At 36.0% G+C, this 24,978-nt stretch overlaps 1 protein-coding gene across 1 annotated transcript in view; it reads right to left on the bottom strand.

Moving 5' to 3' along the window:
• Positions 1-24,978, bottom strand: part of CPNE8 (copine 8) — a 181,003-nt gene that overhangs the window by 35,060 nt on the left and 120,965 nt on the right. The window contains exons 12-14 of the mRNA XM_087814729.1: positions 23,084-23,137; positions 21,994-22,055; positions 4,043-4,089 (exon numbers count right to left, since the gene is read on the bottom strand). Coding sequence (XP_087670855.1) covers positions 4,043-4,089; positions 21,994-22,055; positions 23,084-23,137 — 163 coding nt within the window. The remainder of the gene's footprint in view (positions 1-4,042; positions 4,090-21,993; positions 22,056-23,083; positions 23,138-24,978) is intronic.

Genomic DNA, 24,978 nt, shown 5'->3' with positions numbered 1-24,978 from the left:
ACTATTCCTTTTCAGCAAACCTATGGGTAACTTTATTATATCCACTTTTTAGATTATATAATTTTCAGATTAAATAACTTGCCCCAAATCACACAACAACACTTGGTAAAACTAGAATATGAATCTAAGCAGTCAGATTCCATAGTCCTTACTCTTAGCTGTAACTCTTACTTAAGAATCTTGTAATATTTTAAACCTTGAATATTATCAAATTTATATCTGATTTGTTTTAGAGGTACACCATGCCTTCGTAAAATAATCTTACTTGGATAGACTCTTTTTTAAAAAGCTTTCAATTCCCCCATTTAAACTATATAATTCAATGGTTTTAAGTATATTCACAGATATGTATAACCATCACTACAATCAATTTTAGAACATTTTCATCACCTCAAGACTTGCAGCTTGTGCCCACGCAGCCCATCTGGCTCACTTCTAAGGCTCACTTCTACCTTTGGTGACTTTCTAAAAAAACTTTCACTTATATTTGGGAGGAAAGAAGAAGAAACCCTGTACCTATTCACTATCATTCACTCGTCATTCCATCCAGCCCAGCCCTAAACAATAATATACTTTCTGTCTCTATTAATTTGTGAATTCTGTACATTTCATATAGGTCGAATTACATATGATATGGTCTTTTGTGACTAGCTTCTTTCACTTCACCGTGATTTCAAGTTTCATTTATGTTGTAGCATGTTTCATCACTTCATATTTCATTCTTGTTTATTGTTGAATAGTATTTGTATCAATATACCCCATTTTTCTATCCATTTATGAGCTCATGGAAATTTGGGTTGTATCTATTTTCAGCTGTTATGTTGCTAAAAATATTCATGTATGTGTGTTTGTATGGAGGTATGTTTTCATCTCTCGTGTATATATGCAGGAGTGAAATTGCTGGGTCATATGGTAACTATAGTAACTTGAGAAACTGTCAAAGTGTTTTCCAAAGTGGCTACACCATTTTACATTATCACCAGCAGAGTATGAGGATTCCAGTTTCTCTACATCCTTCCCGACACTTGTTACCTGATTTTTAGATTACAGCCACCCTAGTCGGTGTGAAGTAATCTTTCACTATAGTTTTGATTTGCATTTCCTGGTGTCTAAGTATGCCAAGTAATTTTCATGTGCTTATTGGTCATTTTTATATCTTTTTTGGAAAAATGTCTATATTCCATATTTTAATTGGGTTGTCTTTTCATTGAGTTATAAGTGTCCTTTATATATTCTGGATACAAGCCTCCTATATGTTTTGCTAATATTTTCTTTCAATCTTGGACTTGTCTTTTCACTTTGTAATGTAATTTTGATGGAGTTCAATTTATCTATTATTTTCTTTTGTTGCTCATGTTGTCGGTATCATATCTAAGAATCAATTGCCAAATCCAAGGTCATAAAAACATATCCCTATTTTCTCCTAATAATTTTACAATTTTAACTCTTGCATGGAGGTCTTTGATCTATTTTGCATGAATTTCACATGTTATGTGAGGTAAGGGTCCAACTTCATCCTTTTGAATACGGCTATCCAGTTGTCCCAAGAATAATTTGTTGAAAAGACTATACTTTCCCCATCGAATTGTCTTGGTACCTTTCTCAAAATCAGTTCATATTAAACACACAGGTTTATTTCTGAAATCTCAATTCTATTTCATTGATCTATATCTGTATCTTTATGCCAGCACCAATTGTCATGATTATTGTTGCTCTGTAGTAAGTTTCAAAAATGCAAATTGCAAATCTTCCTACTTCCTTCTTTTTCCCTCAAGTGTGCTTTTGTTTGGGTCAGTTATCCATTTTTTCAAGTTTTGATAAAGATGGCATTGAATCTGTCGATTGACTTGGGAAATATTGCCACCTTAACACTGTTGAATCTTCCAGTCAATAAACACGGTGTGTTTTCCCACTTATTTAGGTCTTTAATCTTTCAACAATTTTTTCAGAGTCGTTTTTAGAATATAAGTTTTACACTCACTTTGTTAAATGTACTCCTAAGTATTGGATTCCTTTGATACTATTGTAAATAGAACTGTTTTCATAAATTCATTTTCAGATTGTTCATTGGAATTGTGTAAGGAAAAAAAATTATTTTATATATTGATGTTTTATTTTTCAATCTTACTAAATTCATTTATTAGTTCTAATAGGCTCTTAGTGGATTAATTAGGATTTTCTATATACAAGATTATATCATCTGCAAATAAAAATACTTTTTCTTTCTTTCCAATCTGGGTATATTTTATAGCTTTTTCTTGCCTAATTGCTCTGGACACAACCTCCAGTACAATGGTGACTAGAAGTAATAAGAGTAGACATGCTTATCTTATTTCTTATCTTAGGGAGAAAGCATCTAACTTTTCACTGTTAAGTATAATGTTAGCTATGAGTTTTTCATATATTCCCTTCTTTAGTAAGGCAACTTCTATTCCTAGTTTGTTAATTGTTTTTATCGTGAAAGTATGTTGGACTTTGTCAAATGCTTTTTCTACATCAATTGAGATGACCATGTGATTTTTTACATTTTTTTCTACTGATATAGTGCATTACATTATTTGATTTTTTTAATGTTAAGACAACCTTGCATTCTTGTGATAAATCTTATTTGATCAGGGTATATAATTCTCTCTATATACTGCTGAATTCAATTTGCTAGCACTTTATTGAAAATATTTATATCCATAAAAATTATTTAGTTTTTCTTTTATTATGAGATCTTCGGAGTTAAGAAGTGTTCCCTCGTCTTCTATTTTTTGGAAGAGTCTGTGAAGAATTTTTATTAATTCTTCTTGAAATATTTGGTAGAATTCACTCATGAAGCCATCTGGACATAGGTGCAGATAAACTTTGTGGGTAGGTTTTTATTTATTTATTACTAATTAAATTTCTTATTACAGATATATTCAGATTTTCTATTTTTTATGTCAGTTTCAAAAGTTTGTGTCTTTCTATCGAACAGATTCTTGCTCTTCTTGGTGTGCTAATGGTCATCAGTGAATAAAAGCTAGTATTTTAAACTAGTTGGGCTTTAGGTTTTACTTCTATGTTCCATATTTTATTGAATAAAACATATAAGTAAAAATCATTAACGTGAAGTCATAATGCTGGAGAATAAACTCAACATGTAGTCTAAAGTGAGCTGAATTGGAGTTCGATCTCCTAATCTCTATTTCTAACTCAAGAATTAACAAGCAAGATGTATTTATTACTAAAAAGATTTCTGGATTTTTTTTTTTCCATTTGTATAAGAAGACGACTGCAGTAAGTGATTTCCAAGGTGCTTTTTTACCTAAAAATTCTATTACTTTGTGAAATGTGAATCAATGTGAAAGAGGTGTGAGATAAAAGAAATATAATGTGAGGGTCATAATAAGCACAATAAATAATTTGAAGAAAAGAAAAATGACTAGACATATATAAACTGATGACAACTTCTGGTAAAAGCTAAATAATGAGATTCATATTCTTATGATACATAATAACTATTTCAGATGACTGTCCTATTTGAAACAAAGTTACTTCAAAATAAAGCTAAAAGTCCACTACTTTTTTCTTGAAATATCTGATATACAAATTACAAATATCTGCACATGGGGTATTAGATGACATTCCTTCTGAATTAAATATAAATGTGTTAACATGAATAATTCTTAAAAATAAATAATCAAGTAAAAATAAAGCAAGTCAAATAAGGTACATGTACTTGAATTACATTTATATAAATTATTACAAATAAAAATACTATTAAAGGAGGAATATAATTAGACAAATTTCAGAATTATAATTATTTATGAAGAAGAGGGGAGGGTAGAAGAAATGGGGGTGGGTATACAATGGGCTTAAACTAAATCTAAAATTTTATTATACCTGAACTAATTCACACTGTTAAAAAGAAAATTTATCTGAATATCTGAATTTTATATGAAACACTTCAAAATATGAAAATGTAGAAATAAAATATCTAAACCTCATGAAAATAAATATTAATTTTTCACTTAATTGCTGATAATTTTTATTAGGGGATAGTCATAATACTCACCATTTGATGCTGTAAAATCAATAGCGACTGTGAAATTGATTTGCGTTCTAGAATATAAGTAAATAAGATTCATTAATACAAAAAGTTTGATTTCCATTTGTGTTTTCATATTTTTTAACATAACTAATTTTCTTAAATATTACTATTGCCAACTATGTCACAGTACACACTGGATAGCATCAGATAGGCAGTTTTCAATGGTAAGAACTTGGTAAAATACCTTTACAATCATACGCCTGTAAAATAAAACAAAGTTACCTCTTATTTTGGAGCACAATAACCAAGTAAGGAGCTCATAATGAAGAAGTGAAACTGCAAATAATTATTTGCCAGACTCCACCTGTCAGCATTCATTCTTAATATGCTTTCAAAACTATTCTATAGTTTACATGAAATTATTATGCCCTTGAAAGTGTGACAAAGCTAAAATCATCTCTAGTACTCTAGTGATCTCATTTCTTGAACTAATTCTTTCCAACAATCCTAAAACACACAATTTTCTCCTGCTTTCCTAAAAAATGAAGTATTTCAGATACTGATCTCTCTCAGTGATTACTGCATTCCTATGTGTGTGTGTGTCTATAGACATAAATATTTATATAGATAAAATTGGTTATATATGATTCTTCTGGGTTATATTCCTCCCCCCTTTTTTTGATAGAAACCAAAGTGACGGCATTCACATAAAAGCTGCACTCTTTTGTATATACCTCTGCTTCTTTCTATAAGTAATTCAGCCTCTTTCTCAACAAGTAAAGCATAAAAATACAAATATGTGACAATGATATGATTACAGGAATAACCTGAAATCATATCTAATTTAAAAAATAATTTTAATTGAAAAAGAAAATCATTTGAAACCATGAATGCTTGGACTATTTTTAATAACAAATTACTTTGACACACTGCACAACTGATTTACCACTTCAAGTTTGAAACCGCTGTATAAATGGTGGTGATGATGATGATGATGATGTTAACAATTACAGCACAGGATCCCTTGTAGTTCTCTTAGTATTAACTATAGTAATATTTCCTTCTGTCTTTAAAAATGAAGCCTGAAAAGCCCTAAATACTATGCAGGTATTGAAACAAATCAATCATTTTTTTCTAAGGAATGAGTCTTTTATGCTTTACATTTAATAAAAAACTAATATAGATTCTCTTTATAGCTACTTGGTAATTTTTTCTTAAAGTAGTAATTAGGTTTATAGGCTAAGAATATAGGTTAATTTGGAACATACACTAAATAGTATGAACCAAAATGAGTTTAAAAAATTTTAGAAAAAGAATATAGGGATACATTTGGGAGAACATTTTGAGATAATAAATCTCTTTGAGGAACTTGAAAGAACTGTCACTATCCATCAGCACATTGCTTTGTCATTCTGCTGATAGGGAGAGAACTGGCTGTACTATAGGAAGCATGGTGTATTAGAAAGGGTATAGCTTTTGAGTCTGAGAAAACTGGGTTTCAATTCCAACAACCCAGTTACTGACACTAGCCAAGTTTTAAAACTCTCAGAGGAAAGGTGCCTGGCACACAATAATTAAGCAAGGACTGACAGAAAAAACTACACAAAACATTATATCTATCTATCTACATCTATCTATCAACTATCTATCTATCTATCTATCATCTATCTATCTATCTATCTATCTATCTATCTATCTATCTATCTATCTATCTATCATCTATCTATCTATCTATCATCATCATCTATCATCTATCATCTATCTATCTATCTATCTATCTATCTATCTATCTATATCATCTATCTATCAGCTATCTATCATCTATCTATCTATCATCTATCTATCTATATCTATCTATCTATCTATCTATCTATCTATCTATCTATCTATCATCTAATCTATTGTGTGTTTTACATAGCTTATATCAATTAATCTAATATTTTTACAAGAAGGTAATATTATTTTTTTACAGACATGGAAATCTAAGCTCACAAAATTTAATAACTTTCCACATGAGTAATAAATGCCACTATTGGAATTCATATCTAACCTCAAAGACCATATTCATAAACTCTATACTATTCCATTTCTATGATTAATTATTTGTAAACTGCTGAACACAAAAGATAATTATTATGTTGCAAACCTAAAAATGATACTGCACAGATATCCTTAGTGATAAAGATGCCAGGATATAGTCTTGTGCTTGGGCAAATTTGTCCTTCTGTTAAGTATGTTATCAAATATCTCAATCACAAAATAATTGGCAGAAATGCTTCTTTATGTTATTTTATTCAAATGACACCTCCTTAGGAATAAAAAATAACTCTGAGCTTCAAGAACACATGTCTCAGCACATGATAAAGGTCAGTTTCGTAGCTGAGTTTGGGTCAGCCTCTTAGCCTGCAGGCACGGACACCTTGCCTTCAGCCAGTTCTCTTCTATACCGGTGTCTGCACAGTGCCTTCCACGTACTGGGAGGCGCACCTGGGGGCTGGCTCATTTCAAGGTTCGATTAGTTCTTTGCCTCACTCTTCACATCAGAAAGAATCTTACTGTTTTACTGTTTTGAATCAGTACTATTCAAATCAGAAGAAAAATATGATGGCTCTACATAAAACATGTCCCTTAGCCTATTATTATACCATTTGGATTTTTTTGTTTAAAAAACTACAATTCAACAATTATTTATTGAATTGTAATTGACAACTGTAATCTTGACAACTGTAATCTTCCAGTTGTCAAGCACTGTATTTAAGTGATAAAGAGAAAACAGGAGAAAACCAAACAATTTAAGTTCTCGGAGTCCTATCCCTGAGCTCCTAGAGCTTACAATTCCATCTTCCTACTATTAAAAACAATTGGCAAAAACAGCACAGGAGCTTATAACTGAATTCACAGTCAACAGCGTAACCTAAAACTCAACTGTGCCTTTACAGCTTGCCCATTCTCATGATTTCTAAGGCTCTGTCATTCATATTATAGTGTATACTTACTATACCAAGTGTGTTTTGAAAAAAAATAAAGTTTTTTTAAGTTGCTATTGAAACCATAACTTCTGAGACTATAAGGCGGATTTCTTGAAGACTTTGATAAATTATTTGTGTCATAAAAGTAAAGCAAACAAAACATCTTTATCATTAATCTTATTACCTTTTTTCATTAATATTGGTTGAAGCTTAATGTTAGGGGGAAAAAATCAGCACATGTCAAAGTAAGAAATCTGAGTTTACAGATGATTGACAGAATATTCATAAAACTATCACATGTAAGTCCTCAAAATATTCTGCTGTTACTTCAGCTGTCATTTTGTTTTACTATATTCTACGTTTATGTTATATTATATTCTAGAGTATAAAAAGGGCATGCCTGCCAGATTTCATGAGTTAGTAGTAACATCTCATGAGACTTCCCAATTCATATGTCTTAGTAGTGCTACAATATATATTTGGAAAATGTCCTAATTTTACTCTTGCTGCCTTTCCAAAAGCAGTGAGTGACAGATAAATTGGATGTCAGCATGGAAGATTTAACCAGTGAAGCAAAGGTCCATAGAAAACAAGTATAGATGGGCGTATCGAAGAAAACTGCGCATATGTACACATGCCCATACACATGCACACACACAGAGTAATGCCATCTTAAATAACCTTTCTACAACTGTCATTATAAATTAATTCTTCAGAACTAACAGCTGTGATGGGTGTCCAGGAGGATTGCATTACTTTCCTCCCAATTTCAAATTCTGTTCAGTTGCATGAACTTAACATTATCAATATGAAGATAAACTTTCCCCCAACCTTCTTTAAATTAATCTTGACAAATGCAGATTCAGAACCATAAGCTGTTGGAATTTCGAACCCATCAAGGTGGTTGAGATGTGCGCCTACTCTTCTTTTCAAAATTTATTTTATTGTTCAAATTATTGCAGATGTCCCCCATTTTCCCTCCTTTGCCCCCTCCCCCCGGTTTTCACCCTTCCTCCTCCCCAGTTCTTCCCCTGTCTGTTGTCTGTGTCCATGGGTTGTGCATATATGCTTATAAGTTCTTCGGTAAATCTCTTCCCACCTTCCTTCCCAGCTTTCCTCTGAGATCTGTCAGTCTGTTTCATGCTTCTATATCTGTGGTCCTATCTTGTTGGTCAATTTACTTTGTTCCTTAGATTCCACATATAAGCGAGACCATGTGATATTTGTCTTTCTCTGACTGGCTTATTTTGCTTAGCATATTCTCCAGGTCCACCCATGCTGTCCCAAAGGGTACGAGATCCTTCTTCTTTACAGCTGCATAGTATCCCATGGTGTGAATGTCCCACAGCTTTTTTATCCACTCATCTACTGATGGGCACTTGGGCTGTTTCCAGATCTTAGCTATTGTAAACTGTGCTGCTATGAACATAGGGGTGCATATACTCTTTCTGATTGTTGTTTTGGGATTCTTAGGATACATTCCTAGGAGTTTCCACTGGGTCACTAGGTCAAATGGCTGTTCCATTTTTAATTTTTTAAGGAAACTCCACACTGTTTTCCGTAGTAGATGCACCAGTATTCCTCTCATTATTGCCATGCTGGCACCAAGACTGCTCCTGTCTTGATTTCCTGGGTTTGCGATACTTGGTTTTATACTTCAGCTCTAGAACCTTCCCTGAACCCATTCACTTGTCTCTGGCACTATCATCAGCCTCATCCTGCATAACCCTAGCTCACCATGGGCTAAAACTTGAATCCTTTCCTGTCTTACCTTTTTCCTCTTTCTTAAAAGTAGTTCAACTATCTATTTGACACATACAGCAGCTTGATTCCAAGTTTTGCTGCATCTTCACAATTCCTACTTCCCATGCCCATAAACTTCAGAGGATTCATTACCCTTGACAACTGAGGTCTGCTAGAATGAGGGCAGGCTTTGAGATGCAAATTCAAATATAAATACTTTCACCTCCCTTGCAATGCAATCTTGGAAAAGCTATTTAACCTCTTTGCACCTCATTTGTAATAAAATAAAAATAATAAAACCTTCCTTGGATTATTTATGATAAAAACTCAAAGCAAAGTGGAAACAGAGAGAATGTCCCTCAATATAATAAAGGCCATACATGACAAACCCACAGCCAACATCATGCTCAACTGACAAAAACTAAAAGTGTTTCCCTTAAGATCAGGAACAAGACAGGGATGTCTGCTTTCACCACTCTTATTCAACATAGTACTGGAAGTCCTCAACACAGCTATCACACAAGAAGAAATAAAAGGCATCCAAACTGCAAAGGAAGAAGCAAACTCATTATTTGCAGATGATATGTATATAGAGAACCTTAAAGATTCCACCAAGAAACTACTAGAACTGATAAATGTATTCAGTAAAGTAGCAGGATACAAAATAAATACCCAGAAATCAGTTGCATTTCTATACACCAATAATAAACTATCAGAAAGCAGAGCTAAGAAAACAATTCTATTCACAACTGCATCGACAACAAAAAAATACCTTGAAGTAAATTTAACCTACGATGTAAAAGACCTGTACTTGGAAAATTATAAGACTCTGAAGAAAGAAAAGGAAGAAGATACAAATAAGTGGAAGCATATACCATGTTCATGGATAGGAAGAATTAACATCATTAAAATGTCCATAGTACTCAAAGCAGTCCATAGATTCAATGTAATTCCTATCAAGATACCAATGATGTATTTCACAGAACTAAAAATAACATTCCAAAAATTTATATGGAGCCCAAAAGTCCCCAAATAGCCACAGCAATCTTGAAAAAGAAGAACAAAGTTGGAAGAATCACGCTACCTGGTATCAGACTATACTACAAGGCCATAGCAATCAAAACAGCATGGTATTGGCATAGAAACAGACATATAGATCAAGTGGAACAGAACAGAGAGCCTACAAATAAACTTATACCTTTATGGTCAATTAGTATCTGACAAAGGAGGCAAGAACATAAAATGGCAAAAAAACAGTCTATGTAATAAATGGTGTCAGGAAAATTGGCCAGATACATGCAAAAAAATGAAACTAGACCACCTTTTTACACCATACACAAGAATAAACTCAAAATGGACTAAAGACTTAAATGTTAGGCTCAAAACCATAAAAACCCTAGAAGAAAACAGAGCCAGTAAAATCTCGGACATTTCTCATAGCAATATTTTTTTCTGATAAATTTCCTTGGGCAAAAGAAACAGAAGAAAAAGTAAACAAATGGGACTATAGCAAACTAAAAAGTTTGCCAGAGCAAAGGAAACCACCAACAAAATGAAAAGACAACCCACTGAATGGGACAACACATTAACCAATACATCTGATTATTGGGCCAATATCCAAAATTTATAAAGAACTTAGAAAACACAACACCAAAAAAACAATCCAATTAATAAATGGGCAAAGGACTTGAATAGACACTTCTCCAAAGAGGACATACAGGTGGCCAAAAGACATGAAAAGATACTCAATGACAATTATCATCAGAGAGATGCAAATTAAAACCACAATAACACTTCACATCTGTCAGAATGGGTATCATCAATAAATCAACAAACAATAAGTGATGTCAAGCATGTGGAGAAAAGGGAACCTCGTACACTGTTGATAGGAATGCAGACTGATCCAGCCACTATGAAAAACAGTCTTGAGTTTCCTCAAAAATTTAAAAGTGGAACTGCCTTATGACCCAGCAATCTGACCCACTTCTAAGAATATATCCGAAGAAACCTGAAACACTAATTCAAAAGAATATATGCTCCCCTATGTTCACTGCATTATTTATGATAGCTAAGATTTGGAAGCAGCCCAAATGCCCATCAGTAGATGAGTGGATTAAAAAAGCTGTGGTGCATTTACACCATGGAATGCTGTTTGGCCCTGGGAGGCAAGGAAATCTTGCCTTTTCCACAGACATGGATGGGTTTGGAGAATATTGTGCTAGGTGGGGTGGGCTGGGCCACTCAGCGGGGTACAGGTGCCATGTGATTTTATTTATATGTAGATTTTAATGAACAGAATAAATCAACAAAACAGAAACAGACTCACAGCTATCAGAGGGGAAGAGGAGGGGGGCTAAGTGAAAAAGGTGAAGGGATTAAGCAAAACAAACAAAACCCTCATAGACAGACAACAGTACGGTCATTGCCAGAGGGGAATGGGGGTGGGATGGCAGGAGAGGGTACAGGGGGATAAATGGTGCCTGAAGAAGACATGACTCGGTGTGCTGAACACACAATACAATATATGGATGATGTATTATAGAATTGTACACCTGAAAGCTACATAATTTTATCAACCAATGGAACCCCAATAAGTTCAATTAAAAAATAAAATAATTTTTTAAAAAGCACATATTCCTTTAGAATCACCTAAATCCCATAACATGCAGCTATGGGATTGGACAATAACATGACAGGAAACCACTGAGCCAGACAATATCACAACAGGCAGCTACTGTTGAGAGAGGCAACTGCTACGGTGAGAGGCAGCTACTATCACAAGAGGAAGACATTATCATGAGAGGCAATCACTATCAGGCAGCTGCTATCAGCCAGAGGCAGCTACTGGGGCCAGGAACTATCATGAGAGGCAGCTACAGAGGCCAGACTATGTTGGGTCAGGCATCTACACGGCCATTACTGCGATAGGTAATAATAATAAGGGGGGGAAGGCTATATGGTCTTGAATGGACAAAAACAAATCAAAAACCCTTCCTTGGATTGTTGTGAGGACCAGAAAAGCATCTGTCCTTCAGTAGACACTCAGTGTAAGGGCAGGAAAAGGGCCTCTTGTTTTCTTGGCTGTGGCCTTCCACAATTTTTGGAAAGCGTCCGATAATTAAATCCCAAGACTGTTGGCTTCTCTGTTCAAACTGTGGGACAAGATAAGCTACTTTCAAGGCTACATTCTTGCATCCCCCTCGGCCCTGCTGTTTTCACAACTCAAGGATAATGAACACCAAGGAGTCTCTAGTCAGAAAGTTCCCTCCTCCCTCCCCTCCAAACAAGCCTCTTTTGAACCCCTCATCACTTTTGCTCTGAGCGTGTTTTACAGGCTTGGGGGAAATTCTGATACACCACCTCCCTGGGATGTCGTCTGCTGGGCTCTCTCCTGGAAAACAAACGAAGTATAACTTTTCAAGACAACCTCCTTGGTATCTGCTCAACTTCAAGACCTACCTGCTCCCTCCCTTGTTGCTTAGCAACAGCTTCTACTTAAAAGGGGCAGCCCCACTTGCTTCTGGCCCTTACACTGATTAGCAGTACAGGGGCCCTTTCTCTTGGAGGGCGTTGAGGGGGAAGAAGTAAAATAAACTTCTCTGCATCTCTTCTTTTAGTTGTGAATTCTTTCACAGCCCTTGCCTCTGGTCAAACCCTAACACTCAGTAAGTAGTTCTTATGATCATTATCACCACTATTGATGCTAGTTTTGCAGGACTTGACTTTGGCGTGCTTTTTTGAAAACTGGAGTATCGGGTGCTTATTAAATTTCTGGAACTGCCAGAGAGCTGCAGGCTATTTCTCGGAACCTGACCCTCCCTTGTCAGATTTCCTTTCCTTCCCACCAGCTCCTGAGGTCCTAACATGTCCACCTCAAACTGCACCTCGAGTGATCTAACCACTTAGAACTTGTAATCTGGGTACTTCCTCAAACAAAACCCCTCTGCACTGAGTAATTGTAAGCTTTCCCCCTCTCTTATTTTCCTTGCTGTCCCTCCACGCATCCTAGATTTTTGAGGGATTCGTGAAATGTCAAAAGGAAGAATAAAAAGAAATCAGAGACAAGTGATGCAATTCTTCAACTTGTTATGCTAATAATCTTGGTCCTTACTCAACTTAATTTTCACAAATTAACAAACCTTTGTGCTTCCTCCAGACTGAAGACTGATTTCAGTTTTGTTTTGTTTTAACACAATAACAGTGTTCCAAAGTACAATTCTCAAGGTCTTACAGCCCAAGAGCTCCTCAAGGGAGGTATACGAGTTGTCCAACTTTTTTTCAAACCACTAGTTTAGAAAATATCTCATAAGTGGCATAATCAAAATAACCCCAAACTAAAAACATAAGCACTACCTAATCTAGTCCCTTTTAAAATAAGGTAGGTACTGAGGAGGCAATGACTCCCAGTAGAGACTATGAACTTCTGAATCACAGATTGGAGTCCGAAACCCAGAATTACAACTAACAAGGTTGTTGTGACTCCTTTGCAAAATTGCCAACTGTCTGAGCCCCAATTATCTCATATGACAAATAGGTAACAGCTACTTTGAAGAAGTCCTCTAATTATTAGAAATAAAACCCTGAAGTACCTGCACATGGAAAATATTCTACGTGCTGGAGGACAACTCTCTTCAGCAACCCATGTCACTCTCTCCTGTTTCATATTAATCCTTTCCTCTGGGGTCAGAAGAGACAGTTCTCTTTTTACATTAACATATATTTCTTTCCCATTAATTCTTCCCATAGTGTTTGTGAGAAACAAAAGGCATCCATCTTGAAGCTAATATAACATTTTGATTCCCGAATAAGCCCGGAGCCCTGACTCCCCCTGGGTTGTGAAATGTACGTAAGAGCTCTGGGCTAATTAAGAATCTCTGTTACTTCTGCCTCCAGAGCAAGAGGCCCTCAGTGTTACCCATGTCTTGACAGGCTCTGGAGCCAGAGCCTCGCAGCACCCGGTCCCTTTGCTCACCCAGGATGTAGGCTCGCTGCTTAGGAGATACAAGCACACAGTCTGGGGGGTGGGAGGCACTGAAATATCCATGTCATCTCTCTGCCACCCAAGAAGCACCTCCTATATAAGTTCTCTTAATGAACTCTTTTATTATTATTTTTTTTTTAAATATACCTTTATTGACTTCAGAGAGAGGAAGGGAGAGAGAGAGTCAGAAACATCACTGCCTCCTGCACGCCCCAACCCCGGCATGTGTGCTGACCAGGCCCTTAATGAACTCTTTATATAGTGATGGAGTTGTCAGCCTCTTTCTCTGGTTTTGGCCCTGGGGAATTTTACTTAACAGTATTGGTCAGTGGCGTATTAATGCTGGGGAAATGAGCCCCCAGTCAGTATAGGCAATAGAGAGTGTCTGTAGATAACTTAAAAACAATAGTGGCACCTTCTAATATTCAATCTACATTCTAGTATCACCATACTCCAGCAATACTAAGCAATGTCAGTAGTAAACTCTCCACCCTACCACAACCTGCCCTTAGTAAGGCACCCCTGTTTATCTTTGTTTCTTTTCCTTCCAGCCCCCAACATTTCAATTGCCCAACAAAGAGATACTATTTCAGAGACAGTGTGGCTAAAAGTGCACACTCTGATGATGAAACATAACTAAGAAACAGCCTGATACAGAATAGATTGTCAATATTTTGGCTAAACCAGCCCTAGTTCTGATGATGAATTTTCTTTGACTTCAAAATGGATAGCTCTGAAAAAATCATTTGAAAAATAACATAAGCTGGTAATTCTAAAAGAGATAACTGGACATTAGATCCAGGCTTTTCAAGCATGTATGTTGCATGTTAAAAAGTTAGAATCAAGATTTAACCAAAACAATGTTTATGAGTCTTAATATTTGTAAGAGTTTCTATTCTAAATCTTAGTTTGGATGAGTTTAGTTTATATATGGTAATATTCTATGTGAATGCACTTATAGAAGGCAGAATGGCTTTATTTTTATTAGATCTATCCCCATAGAGTGCTGCAGGATTTAGCTCTCCACTGATTTGATGAAAGCAAAACTCTTGGGTGCCACCACAAGAAGCACTATAAAAAATCCTAGACATGTATATTCAGTTTTGAAACAAGAAATTGGATTAGAAAAACAAACAAACACACACCCTATAGTGTTGCATGTTCTGGCAAAATGTGCTCCCTGAGGCAACATATCCAATATAATGCCACCAATTTTATAAAACTAAGGCAACATTTAACAGCATCATTGCACTGGCTTTAAGTATTTTTTTTTTACTCTTCACCCGAGGATATTTTTTCCATTGCTTTTCAGAGAGTTGGGGAGGGGAGGGGAGAACATCAATGTGAGAGAGGCACATCGATTGGTTGCCTCCTGCAGGTGCCCCCGACCAGGTTGGGAATCAAGCCTGCAGCCGAGGTACATGCCCTTGGCCAGAATCAAACCGGAGACCCTTTAGTCCATGGGCCGACGCATCTAACCACTGAGCCAAACCAGCCAGGGCTGGCTTCAAATATTTTTAAGGAAAAAAATCCTTATGGAGCTTGTTTATAACAGGACTTACTGATATTCAACTATTCAACTCACGTTTATAACAGTATCAAAAAGCCTACACTTTGGCCTTTAAAATTAGCTTACAATAGGTAGGTAGCTCTTTTTTTCTCCCCTAAGACTTTTTAATTCTCTTAAATGGAATATAAACCTTTTATCAATAATTTCAGACAAATTTTAGATTCAGGGTCATGAGTTTACATTGAGATCGATTAGAATGGAAGGAATGTCCTGGCATTCCTACAAAGAGAATTGAACTACAAAGGCATTCTTTTTTTTATTCCTATTTCATAGAAATGGAAACAGGCTATGCTAACAAGAGGCAGATCTAGGATTTGAACTAGGCAGTTAATGCCAGAGCCCAACTTCTTAGCCCCTGCTATGCACTGCTTCAATTACCAGCAACCACATCTGTGCAATAGGCTTGACCTCTTGCCAAACATTTACCTATTATTTTGATTCTTGCCCAAGACTTGCCCACTTAGCATCTCCTCTATTACCCCCTCTCATGTTTCCTTTCTAAGACGTGAGGAAATAAGCATGTGATGCTTTCATCTTGGTCTGCCTTTCTCCAAGTAACTACAAACCCAGATAGGGAGTTAAGGTGAGATTATTTCTGGCAGAGGCGACACAAAAGCATTTTTTCCTATCCCAGAAAGCCTGGTCCATCTGTTTGGTTTGGTAATTGTGGTATGAGGCATGCAAAGAGAAAGGTCACAAGATGATAAATCCTGAGAGAGACACAAATGGGGGTTTGTCATCCAGTTCACTGAATTGTCACACTCTTTTGTTTAAAAGCCCTATTTATTTATAATGTTTCATTAAGTTAAGAGATTTGGGGGAAAGAGTCAAAAGTCTGGCTTAAAATGGCTTTCTAATTAATTTATATTTATTCAGTGTCTACTTTGTGCTCAGCTCTATAAAAATATTTCAAATTGTCAGTCTCTTTGAGAAGACACATCATACAAATAGACAATTAAAATGACACCCAGGGAGGCTAACAACCACTGGCTATAAGTGGTAGGGACTTGTGTGGCTCATCAGGATCATCTGGATGTTATTCAGAGGAAGAAAACCACCATCTGTAGACCTGCAAGTTTCTAGTAGACTCAGTTATCTGATAAAAGCATAGACTAGTGTTTGTCAACACAACCCGTGAAATCCTGGGAGCTTAGAGGGACTCGGTGTGCATCAGAATTTGTGGTGTGTTTTCCCTCTTCATCTGCAAGTCAAAGAGATGTGGAAAACTTTACAGACATTTGTTCATGGTCATGCGAGTGGAGGAGCAATGAGTTTCATGAAGACTGAAGGCACACAGAGGAAACCAAACTGAAATTTATAATTCTGCTCTCAGATACTTACAGTGTGAGTTGTTGGGAAATGGAAATACGTATTTGACAAATCTGGAGGGGTCAATAAACCCATTTCACCAATAATAATTATCATAATGATGACATTACCCTAAAGGATTATCACAGATTTCAAAACATTCTGAGATTTTATATGAATCTGACATTGTCCTTATTAATGGTAACTGGGATATCCAATGCCATAAACTGATTACTAAATACACATCTTCAGTTGCCAATTATATCAGACTTCTAATATTTAAAATTATTCCTTAATAAGAAAAGAGAAATTTAAAGAAAAAAACACTGAAATAAATGTACAGAGTATGATTTAAAATAATGACCCTAAGGTCAACGATCCAGAAGAGGCAATCAAGTTTTATTATTCTACAGTAAGGTCTCTTTATGGATATTTTTCTTCTGTGTAGAAAATAAAACTCTTTACTATTTCAAGTCATAAAATGTATCTTATGCTACAGGAAAAGCACGGCACTGCTTTAAAAAAAAAGTTCTAAAAATCAGATTTTTATTTCACAGAATATTTGCATAAAAATAGGATCTTGGCTGATTTAGAATGCATCCGTCTCCTCTGCCTCCTCTGCTCACTGCATACCTGAATCCACAAACCTGTCAACTGCAGCCAAACACAGTGTTTTAGGGACTCAGGCAGTGAATGAACAGTAACAAGCTAACAAATGATTTCACAATCAAGGTTATATTTTCATGTAAATGCCTACTTCGATAATGACTAAAATAATGGAATCCTAGAATTTGAAACACTAAAAATTAGGCCTGTAAAAACGTTCCTTTGAAAGGGAAGATATTAAAGGACTGTGAAAACAGTTTTGTTTAGTATTTAAGTGTGTTCATCCTTAACTCTGCATAATTTCTGCTTGGTTTCATGAGAAAACAAATAATGTTTTTATCACTTTCTATTCTATTATATTTTTGTGAGATGAAACAAGAAGAGAGATGACATTTTAAAGTGCAATTCAAGAATTTCTGAGAGTATGATCACAATCTACTACTCCTACATACTCCACATCGGGCACCTATTTTGCCCCCTTTATTTTCACTCCCCCAACACAACCAGCATAAGGGAAATGGTTTATAAAATTTGTGTAGAGAACAAATCAATACAGGAAAACCTCAATTAAATGGCCCAGGCTAGCCGGAGTACCAATTTAATTATTGTTACTCAGATTTTATATGATAATTTTTCACCTGTTTTGAAGACCTCTATCTTTATTTGTCAAGTAAGATTCAGCATAAATAAGCATAACTCAACAATAGTTTCTCCTAGACTAGAAAGACTGTGGTGAGTAGGTCCCTGAATTGATACCATGAAAATCAGCAACAATGATGCTAACCCAAATTAGCAAAAAACAATCCACAAATGCCAGTAACAAATGTTGATATTTGGGGTATTTTAAGTTAAAGGTGAGTACCTTCTATGATTTATTACAAAAACAAAACTGAATACAACACTTAGTTCCAACAGTTTCTGAAATATCGTACTTGGTAATAATGGTGGAGCATTTCTTCAAAAAAGCTAATCTTGAAAACAAACCTTCAAATATGCTAATACAACCTCCAAGATACTATTTTGAGATGCTTGCTTGATTATAGCCAAAAGTGTTAGCTTATTTTATTGTTCTTCAATGTAATCACAAGGCAAAAAGAAACAAGGCCAGATGGCAAAATTAAGAGGAGCCTTTTTAGATGTGTGCCGAAGAGCAGAGACCAAAGACCAAAGGTGCATGTTGGGGGAGTTTAGCTGAAGTGTGGACGGCACCAAGGGATGGAGCTGCCTTCTGTCCTCAGTTGAAAATACTCAGCCTTTTTGGTGAGACTTGGGGAAGAAGCAGCAGGAAAAAAGCAAAACCATTTTTAAAAAAGAGTTCTGAAATCTGTGTTTCCAGAGACACCGCTGGTTAAAAATTGGCCTTGAATAAAGGGCATCGCAATTAAAAAACAGAGGTCTCACAGGCAAAAACTGATGCCTTATAATATCTACCTATTAAGCTAGCAAAAATGAAGGAGTGGCACTCTTCAGTAAGAATAAGGACATGATGCTTTCATATACAAACGTCAGCATCATGACCTAGCAATATCTAACAAACTATAAAATACACCTCCGACAGCACTATTTCTAGAAAGTGACCTTGCAGGCGTGCTTAACCAAGTGCACAAAACGTATGCACCAGGGTGTTTCTTATTGAAGCCTTGTTTATAATGGGAAGATAAAATAGTTGCAACTAAAATGTGTAGCACAGGATGTTTTTAAACTAAATTGTGTGCATCTATGCAATTAAAAACTGTTAAGACAGATATATAAGTACTGGGAAATATATATACCCGACATGTCGACTAGACAAAACATACATTATAAAATATTGTGTACAGTGTGCTCACACTGTTATAAAAAATATTGTGTGTTTGAGAATAAATTTCTAACAGTAATTATCTCTAGAGCATATGATTACATGGGATCTAGCTTCATATTATTTCCATTTTACCTAATTTTTCTTTTTACCATTTCATTCACCTTTTATGTTTATAATGTGAAACACATATAGATATTTATGTTTAAAATTCAGGAGACATATATTTTGTTCCCCAAACCTGAAAATAAAACACTAATAAAGGGCAAGTATTGTGTGGTTTTTGAAAAAGTTACTATGAGGAATATTAAATATTACCAAGGTGTTTAACAATTTTCAGAATTTTTTTTTTTTTTGGTTGCTAGAGACTAGGAATTCTGACTTGATGTTCAGATGAGATTCAATATCCATTATTGAAACAATACACAATTAATGGTCAATTATTATAATTAATTCTAATCTGAAATGAATACAGCTCATTATATTCTATTTTGCTACTATTCAGAAATTTTGTGTAATTATATGTTTGCTTTTAATATGATTTTCCACCATTGAAGTGCATTTATCCACACAGAGCAGCGATTTCCAACCAGTGTGCAGCAGCAGGCACACTGGCGCGCCACAAGAATTTTTAAAACATGCAATAGCTGACTATTTACTCAGGGGCACTGACCTCTTTTTCCTTAGATTGTCAAATAAAAAAATGACAACAGTTAACACAACAATAGCCATCTGGTGGTATAAATGAATCAAAATCATACCTATCTTTTTTTGTCAGATTGGCAAAAAATATTACACTCATCTTCATATAAAAATGTATTCTATGTAAATAATATTTTATGTTATTTCTACATATGGTTATAATGAGTTAATATAAGTCCAGTTAGATTAATTATGTAGTGAAATTCAAACTGTTTCCCCACGTCCATTTGTAAATAAAAAATGGATTCTTATAAATTCATGGGAAGTTAGGATTGAAACAAAGTGTATCTCACAGGTTGGGGCTCCATTTATATACTGATTTCTGGCAGAAAAAGGTCACAAGCATTTCTTCTAGCACAGACAGTGCTATAAATAGGAAGTGTGTAAGGCAAAAATAAAAAAAATTTTAAATGAAGGTTGGAAGAAGCAGAAAAATATGACAGTGTGATATAATCCAAAATGCCATTGCACTAGGTACAGTAGAAACCTATTTGCTCTCATTAGCCCTCAGGATCCTCAAAAGGAGAATGGGAACAATCAACAAAGTGATTTATGTATTGGTAAAAGATTCTGAAAATGTTGTTGATTGGTAGGCACATCAAAATGTTACTAGATTTGCACTGCTGACAGAACATACTGGGTATTTCTTACACACACACACACACACACACACACATTTAACATGCCCACAAAACGAAACAAAAGAAATTTTTAACGTTTTAAAACTTCAAATCATTATTTCAACAGGAAAACAATAGCCAGATCGAGCAGACACTTTTATTTTTGTTAGTTTAAAAAGGCTATACCAAGAGATAGCCATTGTCTTACCATCTTTCTTTATAGCTACAGCTACTAAGAAGTTTATTTATACAGGAATCTATTTTTTTAAATCAGGCAAGGATATTTTTCCATTGATTTTTGGAGAACGGAAGGGAGGGCAGGGGGAAAGAGAGTGTAGGGTGGGGATCTACCATGCACTCCAGGTACACGCCTTGCCTGGGAACTGGGCTGCACCCTTAGGAGAGCAGGCTGGCGCTCTAACCCCTGAGCCCACCGGCCAGGGCCTTTTTTGTGTGTGTTTTTTTTTAACTAACTCAGCTTTCTATTATCCCATCTTATAAAGATAAGAATATGCACAGACACTAGACTACTAAGGAGAGTTGACAAACATTTTCTCCACTTAGAATGTTTTCCTTAATTTTATTGAAACTACCACTATTTCTAAGACTCTGCAGCCAGATAGCAGTTTGCAAGATGTCTATATATAGCCAAGATTCTCCACTTAAGCAAGCATTGTTTTTTTGTTTGTTTGTTTCCTTAAATAAGAGCAAAATGGTGAAAGCTCTCCCTTTTTGGGGAAACTGTCCTTGCTCCTCTGGACCCTTCATTCTCCCACCCTGTCTTAGGCTTCATGACAATCGATCAGTGACTGAAGATTGAAAAGAAAAGTGCTGAATCATAATTAGGAAGAGATTTACATGAGTTTTGTACCTGGTTGCTCCTATTTGTCATGAAATAACATTCAAATTTGAATACTAAACATTCAAATTTGTCCCCTTACTATTTTTATATATTGTAAATACAAGGTAACAGCAAATAAATTAGAAAATGTGGATATTTTAGACCATCTGGTAATAGATGATTGTTTGCAATCTCTAGGGATGCTTGGTTAGGTAAAAAATAGGAGCAACTAGGTTAAAAATAGGGACGAATTAGGAAAACCTTCTTAACAACCAGGGTATAAGAATCCATAATATATTACCTACCCAGGCTCTGTCTGGACTCTGACAAATTTTAAGAATGGTTAGAACAACCAATTTTTTTTCTAATATGTATTCCTGCCTAGAAGCTTAGGGAGCAACTAAATGACTATTCACCATCCATAACTGCATTATGATTTCATGACAAGATACATTCTTTAATATTCTGGAGCTAGAATAAACATTTGCCACAAGCCCTCAGCTTTCTTTAATTTTAAAAATAATAAAAAGTGAATCTGAAAACTCCCATGTGTTAGGAAAATGAAAACATTCTAGGAAAGCACACATAACAACTTTACAACTATTACTAACACAATAAAGTTTTTTCTCCTGGTCAAAGAAAGTTACAGTTTTTTCCAAAAGTAATAGCTCTTGGTATATAAGTTTATCTTATGGGTCTGAAACAAAGGTGCAATTGATCTGCCATCAAAACACAATAAAGGTGATTATTTCAGTTGCCTGTTACCTAGTAGTAACACTTGCTACATACATTTAAAGAAATGCTTAAGCAACAATCCAATTTCAGGGAATGACTTACCCTCCTTTAATATAGTCAAGGAATGAAACTTCTGTTTCTACCAAGAAAGAGAGTAAGGTTACCTGCAGGGGAAAAAGAGAAAAACAGGGGAGGATCACCAGCTAGTTCTAATTGCAATACCAAGTGGATTCTATTCCTATTAGGGAGAAAATCTTATTTCCTTGCATTTGAAAATCAAAGATATTGTTCTTTATTAAAAACTGCAGGACTGATTGTTCTTACATTTAAAATTATCAAAATGAAAGGGATTAAAAAAAATTAACTAAGTCATCTCTATGACGGTTTACTTCCTGTAAAGAACAGCATAAACATTATCTTCAAGGACACTGTGTTACTTCCCATTATAGATCAACGAACATATGAAAGGGAGTTGAAAAAATGGTTAAAACTAAAAAAATCACAATCAATGAGCTAAGCCATATCAGAGGAAATGTGTGTTTTTGTCATGGTCCTGTAATGAGGCCATTTAATATTTTAAGTGTCTTGTTTTATAGAAATCTTTAAAAGGAAATTTGGAGAGAATATAGATTTTTGCGTCTCCCAAAGAGAATTAACCTTAGGATAAAATCTTCAGTATATTTTTTTATCAAAATAGGATGATTTTGATTTTTCACGGTTTTAATATACTTTCATTTTTGCACCTTCTGCGCTGACTTAGTCCAGCATTTCTACAGAGCTGTAAATGTGAATGCACTATAAACAAGCACTTTCACATGCCACAATATCAGTCATAATAATTAAGTGCAGCCTATAAGGAGTATTTCTAAAGGCCACTTAAACTTTTCATGTCTGTGTGATTCTCTCCAGTGTGTTTCCACTAAATGAAGAATTCCTAAGAAAACTTCAGCTTCCCTCATAGGCATTATGACCCCTAGAGCAACCTGCAGAAAGCCGGGTCAGTACCTCCCAGAAGGTGCTTTTCATCAGAAACATTCCCACAGCAAGTTTCTATTACTATATACCTTCATATTAAAATTCTAAAAGAAGAGGCTCAGTCTTGAGTTACTTCTGTTCTGATCAAAAATGTTATACGTACATATTTTTATTCATTTATTTGAATCCTTCATGCATAACATAATATTGGACTTACTGTTCCCGAATTAATATATTTTTTCTTTTTTACTTTCTTTTTGGGATTCACCACCTTAAAAAGAGAAAACAATTACAACGCGTTAGGTTTGATACTAAAATTATTTGAAAGTGTGTAGTTCAGCCTGCTGCCTTCGCTTCTTTTGCATCTCTTCATTTACCAATGCCTTTAGCATGATTACTGCACAGTAATTTAGCCAAAACGTCTCTGCAATAGGTAGTAGCGACATTCGTCTTTAAAAAAAGCTTTTTCATTCATGTTTTCAATTACTTTATGCATTGATTACCCTTACCCACCTGTATCTCTTGATGTGAGGAAGAGCTTTAATATCCAAGGCTCTAAATAATAATGATTGTTCCGTAGAAAAAAATATAAGTTGTGAAAGAAAAATAGAGTCAAAAGACTTAATTTTTCATTGAGTTAAGTACACTAACATAGCAAATCACCCAAATATGTGAATATATAAGGGCTCTATTGAGTCTATTGTTTTATACTGGTAATAATTTCAACCGGATACCCAGGCTGCACAGTAATTGGTAAAGGTGAGGTTTGCGGACAGGAGGCTGAGTTTTGGACTGTTTATGCCATGAGAAACATCACTGCACTCCTGCACTGTCCCAGACACCGGAGGGGACAGGGAATATAAAGACGAGGGAGGCCTGTCAGGCTAATAGGTTAATCAATCTAATAGGATAAGTGCCTTAAGAAAGGATCTTTCAGCACATCTCAATCCAAAATATAAAAGAAGCATTTTGATAAGGAAAGAAAGATGAAAGAATTTATAAGTATCATTTGAACTAGAATTTATTAATGTAAACTAGGGCTCCAACAAAAGGGACTAGGCAAATGCAACGTTCTAGAAAGAAAAAAGTAATTGGCTCAGGTGGGCTGCAGCAGAGACTAAAAACGTAAAGATTTAAAAAGCATCTGAAGGCTTGCTGGCCCCTGGAGCCAGCAGGAGACACCGGGGTGTGCACCCTTGGGGATCCTGGAGTCCCCCACCAGCTGCAGTCCGCCACCAGTCCTGCGGCCCCAGGGTCCCAGGTGGAAACGGCGCTGTCTGCAGCCCAAAGACCCTTAAAGGGCCCAACGCTCATTTCCAGACCCATCCAGCCAGTCTGTGAGCAATCCTGCTGACTCAAAGACCCTCGATAAAACACTCATGTCTGCACCTCAGGAGATCCTGAAATATCCCTAGATTTGGCTCCAGCCCCTCCAGTCTCAGTCAAGGAAGCAGTCCAGCCACCCAGGAACCTGGTGGGAGACACGCTCATCTGGGCCCCCAGAGCCAGGTCTGCAGACCTCAGTCTTGGCTATGGAACCTGAAACAGCGACAGGGTTTAGTTCCAGGTCTTCTTAGGTGTGGTCCAGGACCAGTCCTGCCCACTCAGGGGGAGCCCTCCCAGGGACCTGGCAGAAGCCACACCTGCCTGTGCACCTAGCAACAAGTTAGCTGACTGGAGACCCAGGACCGCCCTACCAAACAAGGTGCTAGAGCCAGCCTCTGCCACCTAGGGACCAGACAGGATCCACGCCCAGCCGAAGCCCTCGTAACAAGCACGCCAACTGAGGACCTCAGGGCAGACCTAGCAGTAGCCTTGAAGCGAGCTCCAGCCCAGTATGATTGCAGTTCTGGAGGTAATGCTATCCTCCCAGGATCAGACAGAAGGTTTACCTGCCAAAACCAGCCTTGGCTTTTAAAGGCTCAAGTATGTGGCTGGGAATCTAGAAGGTCAAATACATGTGCAGGTCTCTGTGCACGGCCAGGGAAGACGAGAGGAAGCCTTAATCCTTAATTTCTGGCTGCCCGAGAGCCTGCTGAAGCGGCAAGTGATCACCTAGGCAGTTTTACACTGCTGGGGCACAGAGCGACTTTACCAACGTATGCAAAGCGG

Source organism: Miniopterus natalensis, chromosome 2 (genome assembly GCF_054644295.1).
Source record: "Miniopterus natalensis isolate mMinNat1 chromosome 2, mMinNat1.hap1, whole genome shotgun sequence".
Taxonomy (NCBI): domain Eukaryota; kingdom Metazoa; phylum Chordata; class Mammalia; order Chiroptera; family Miniopteridae; genus Miniopterus; species Miniopterus natalensis.
Note: the sequence above shows the minus strand (reverse complement) of the source record. Positions and strands in the feature narration are given on the sequence as shown.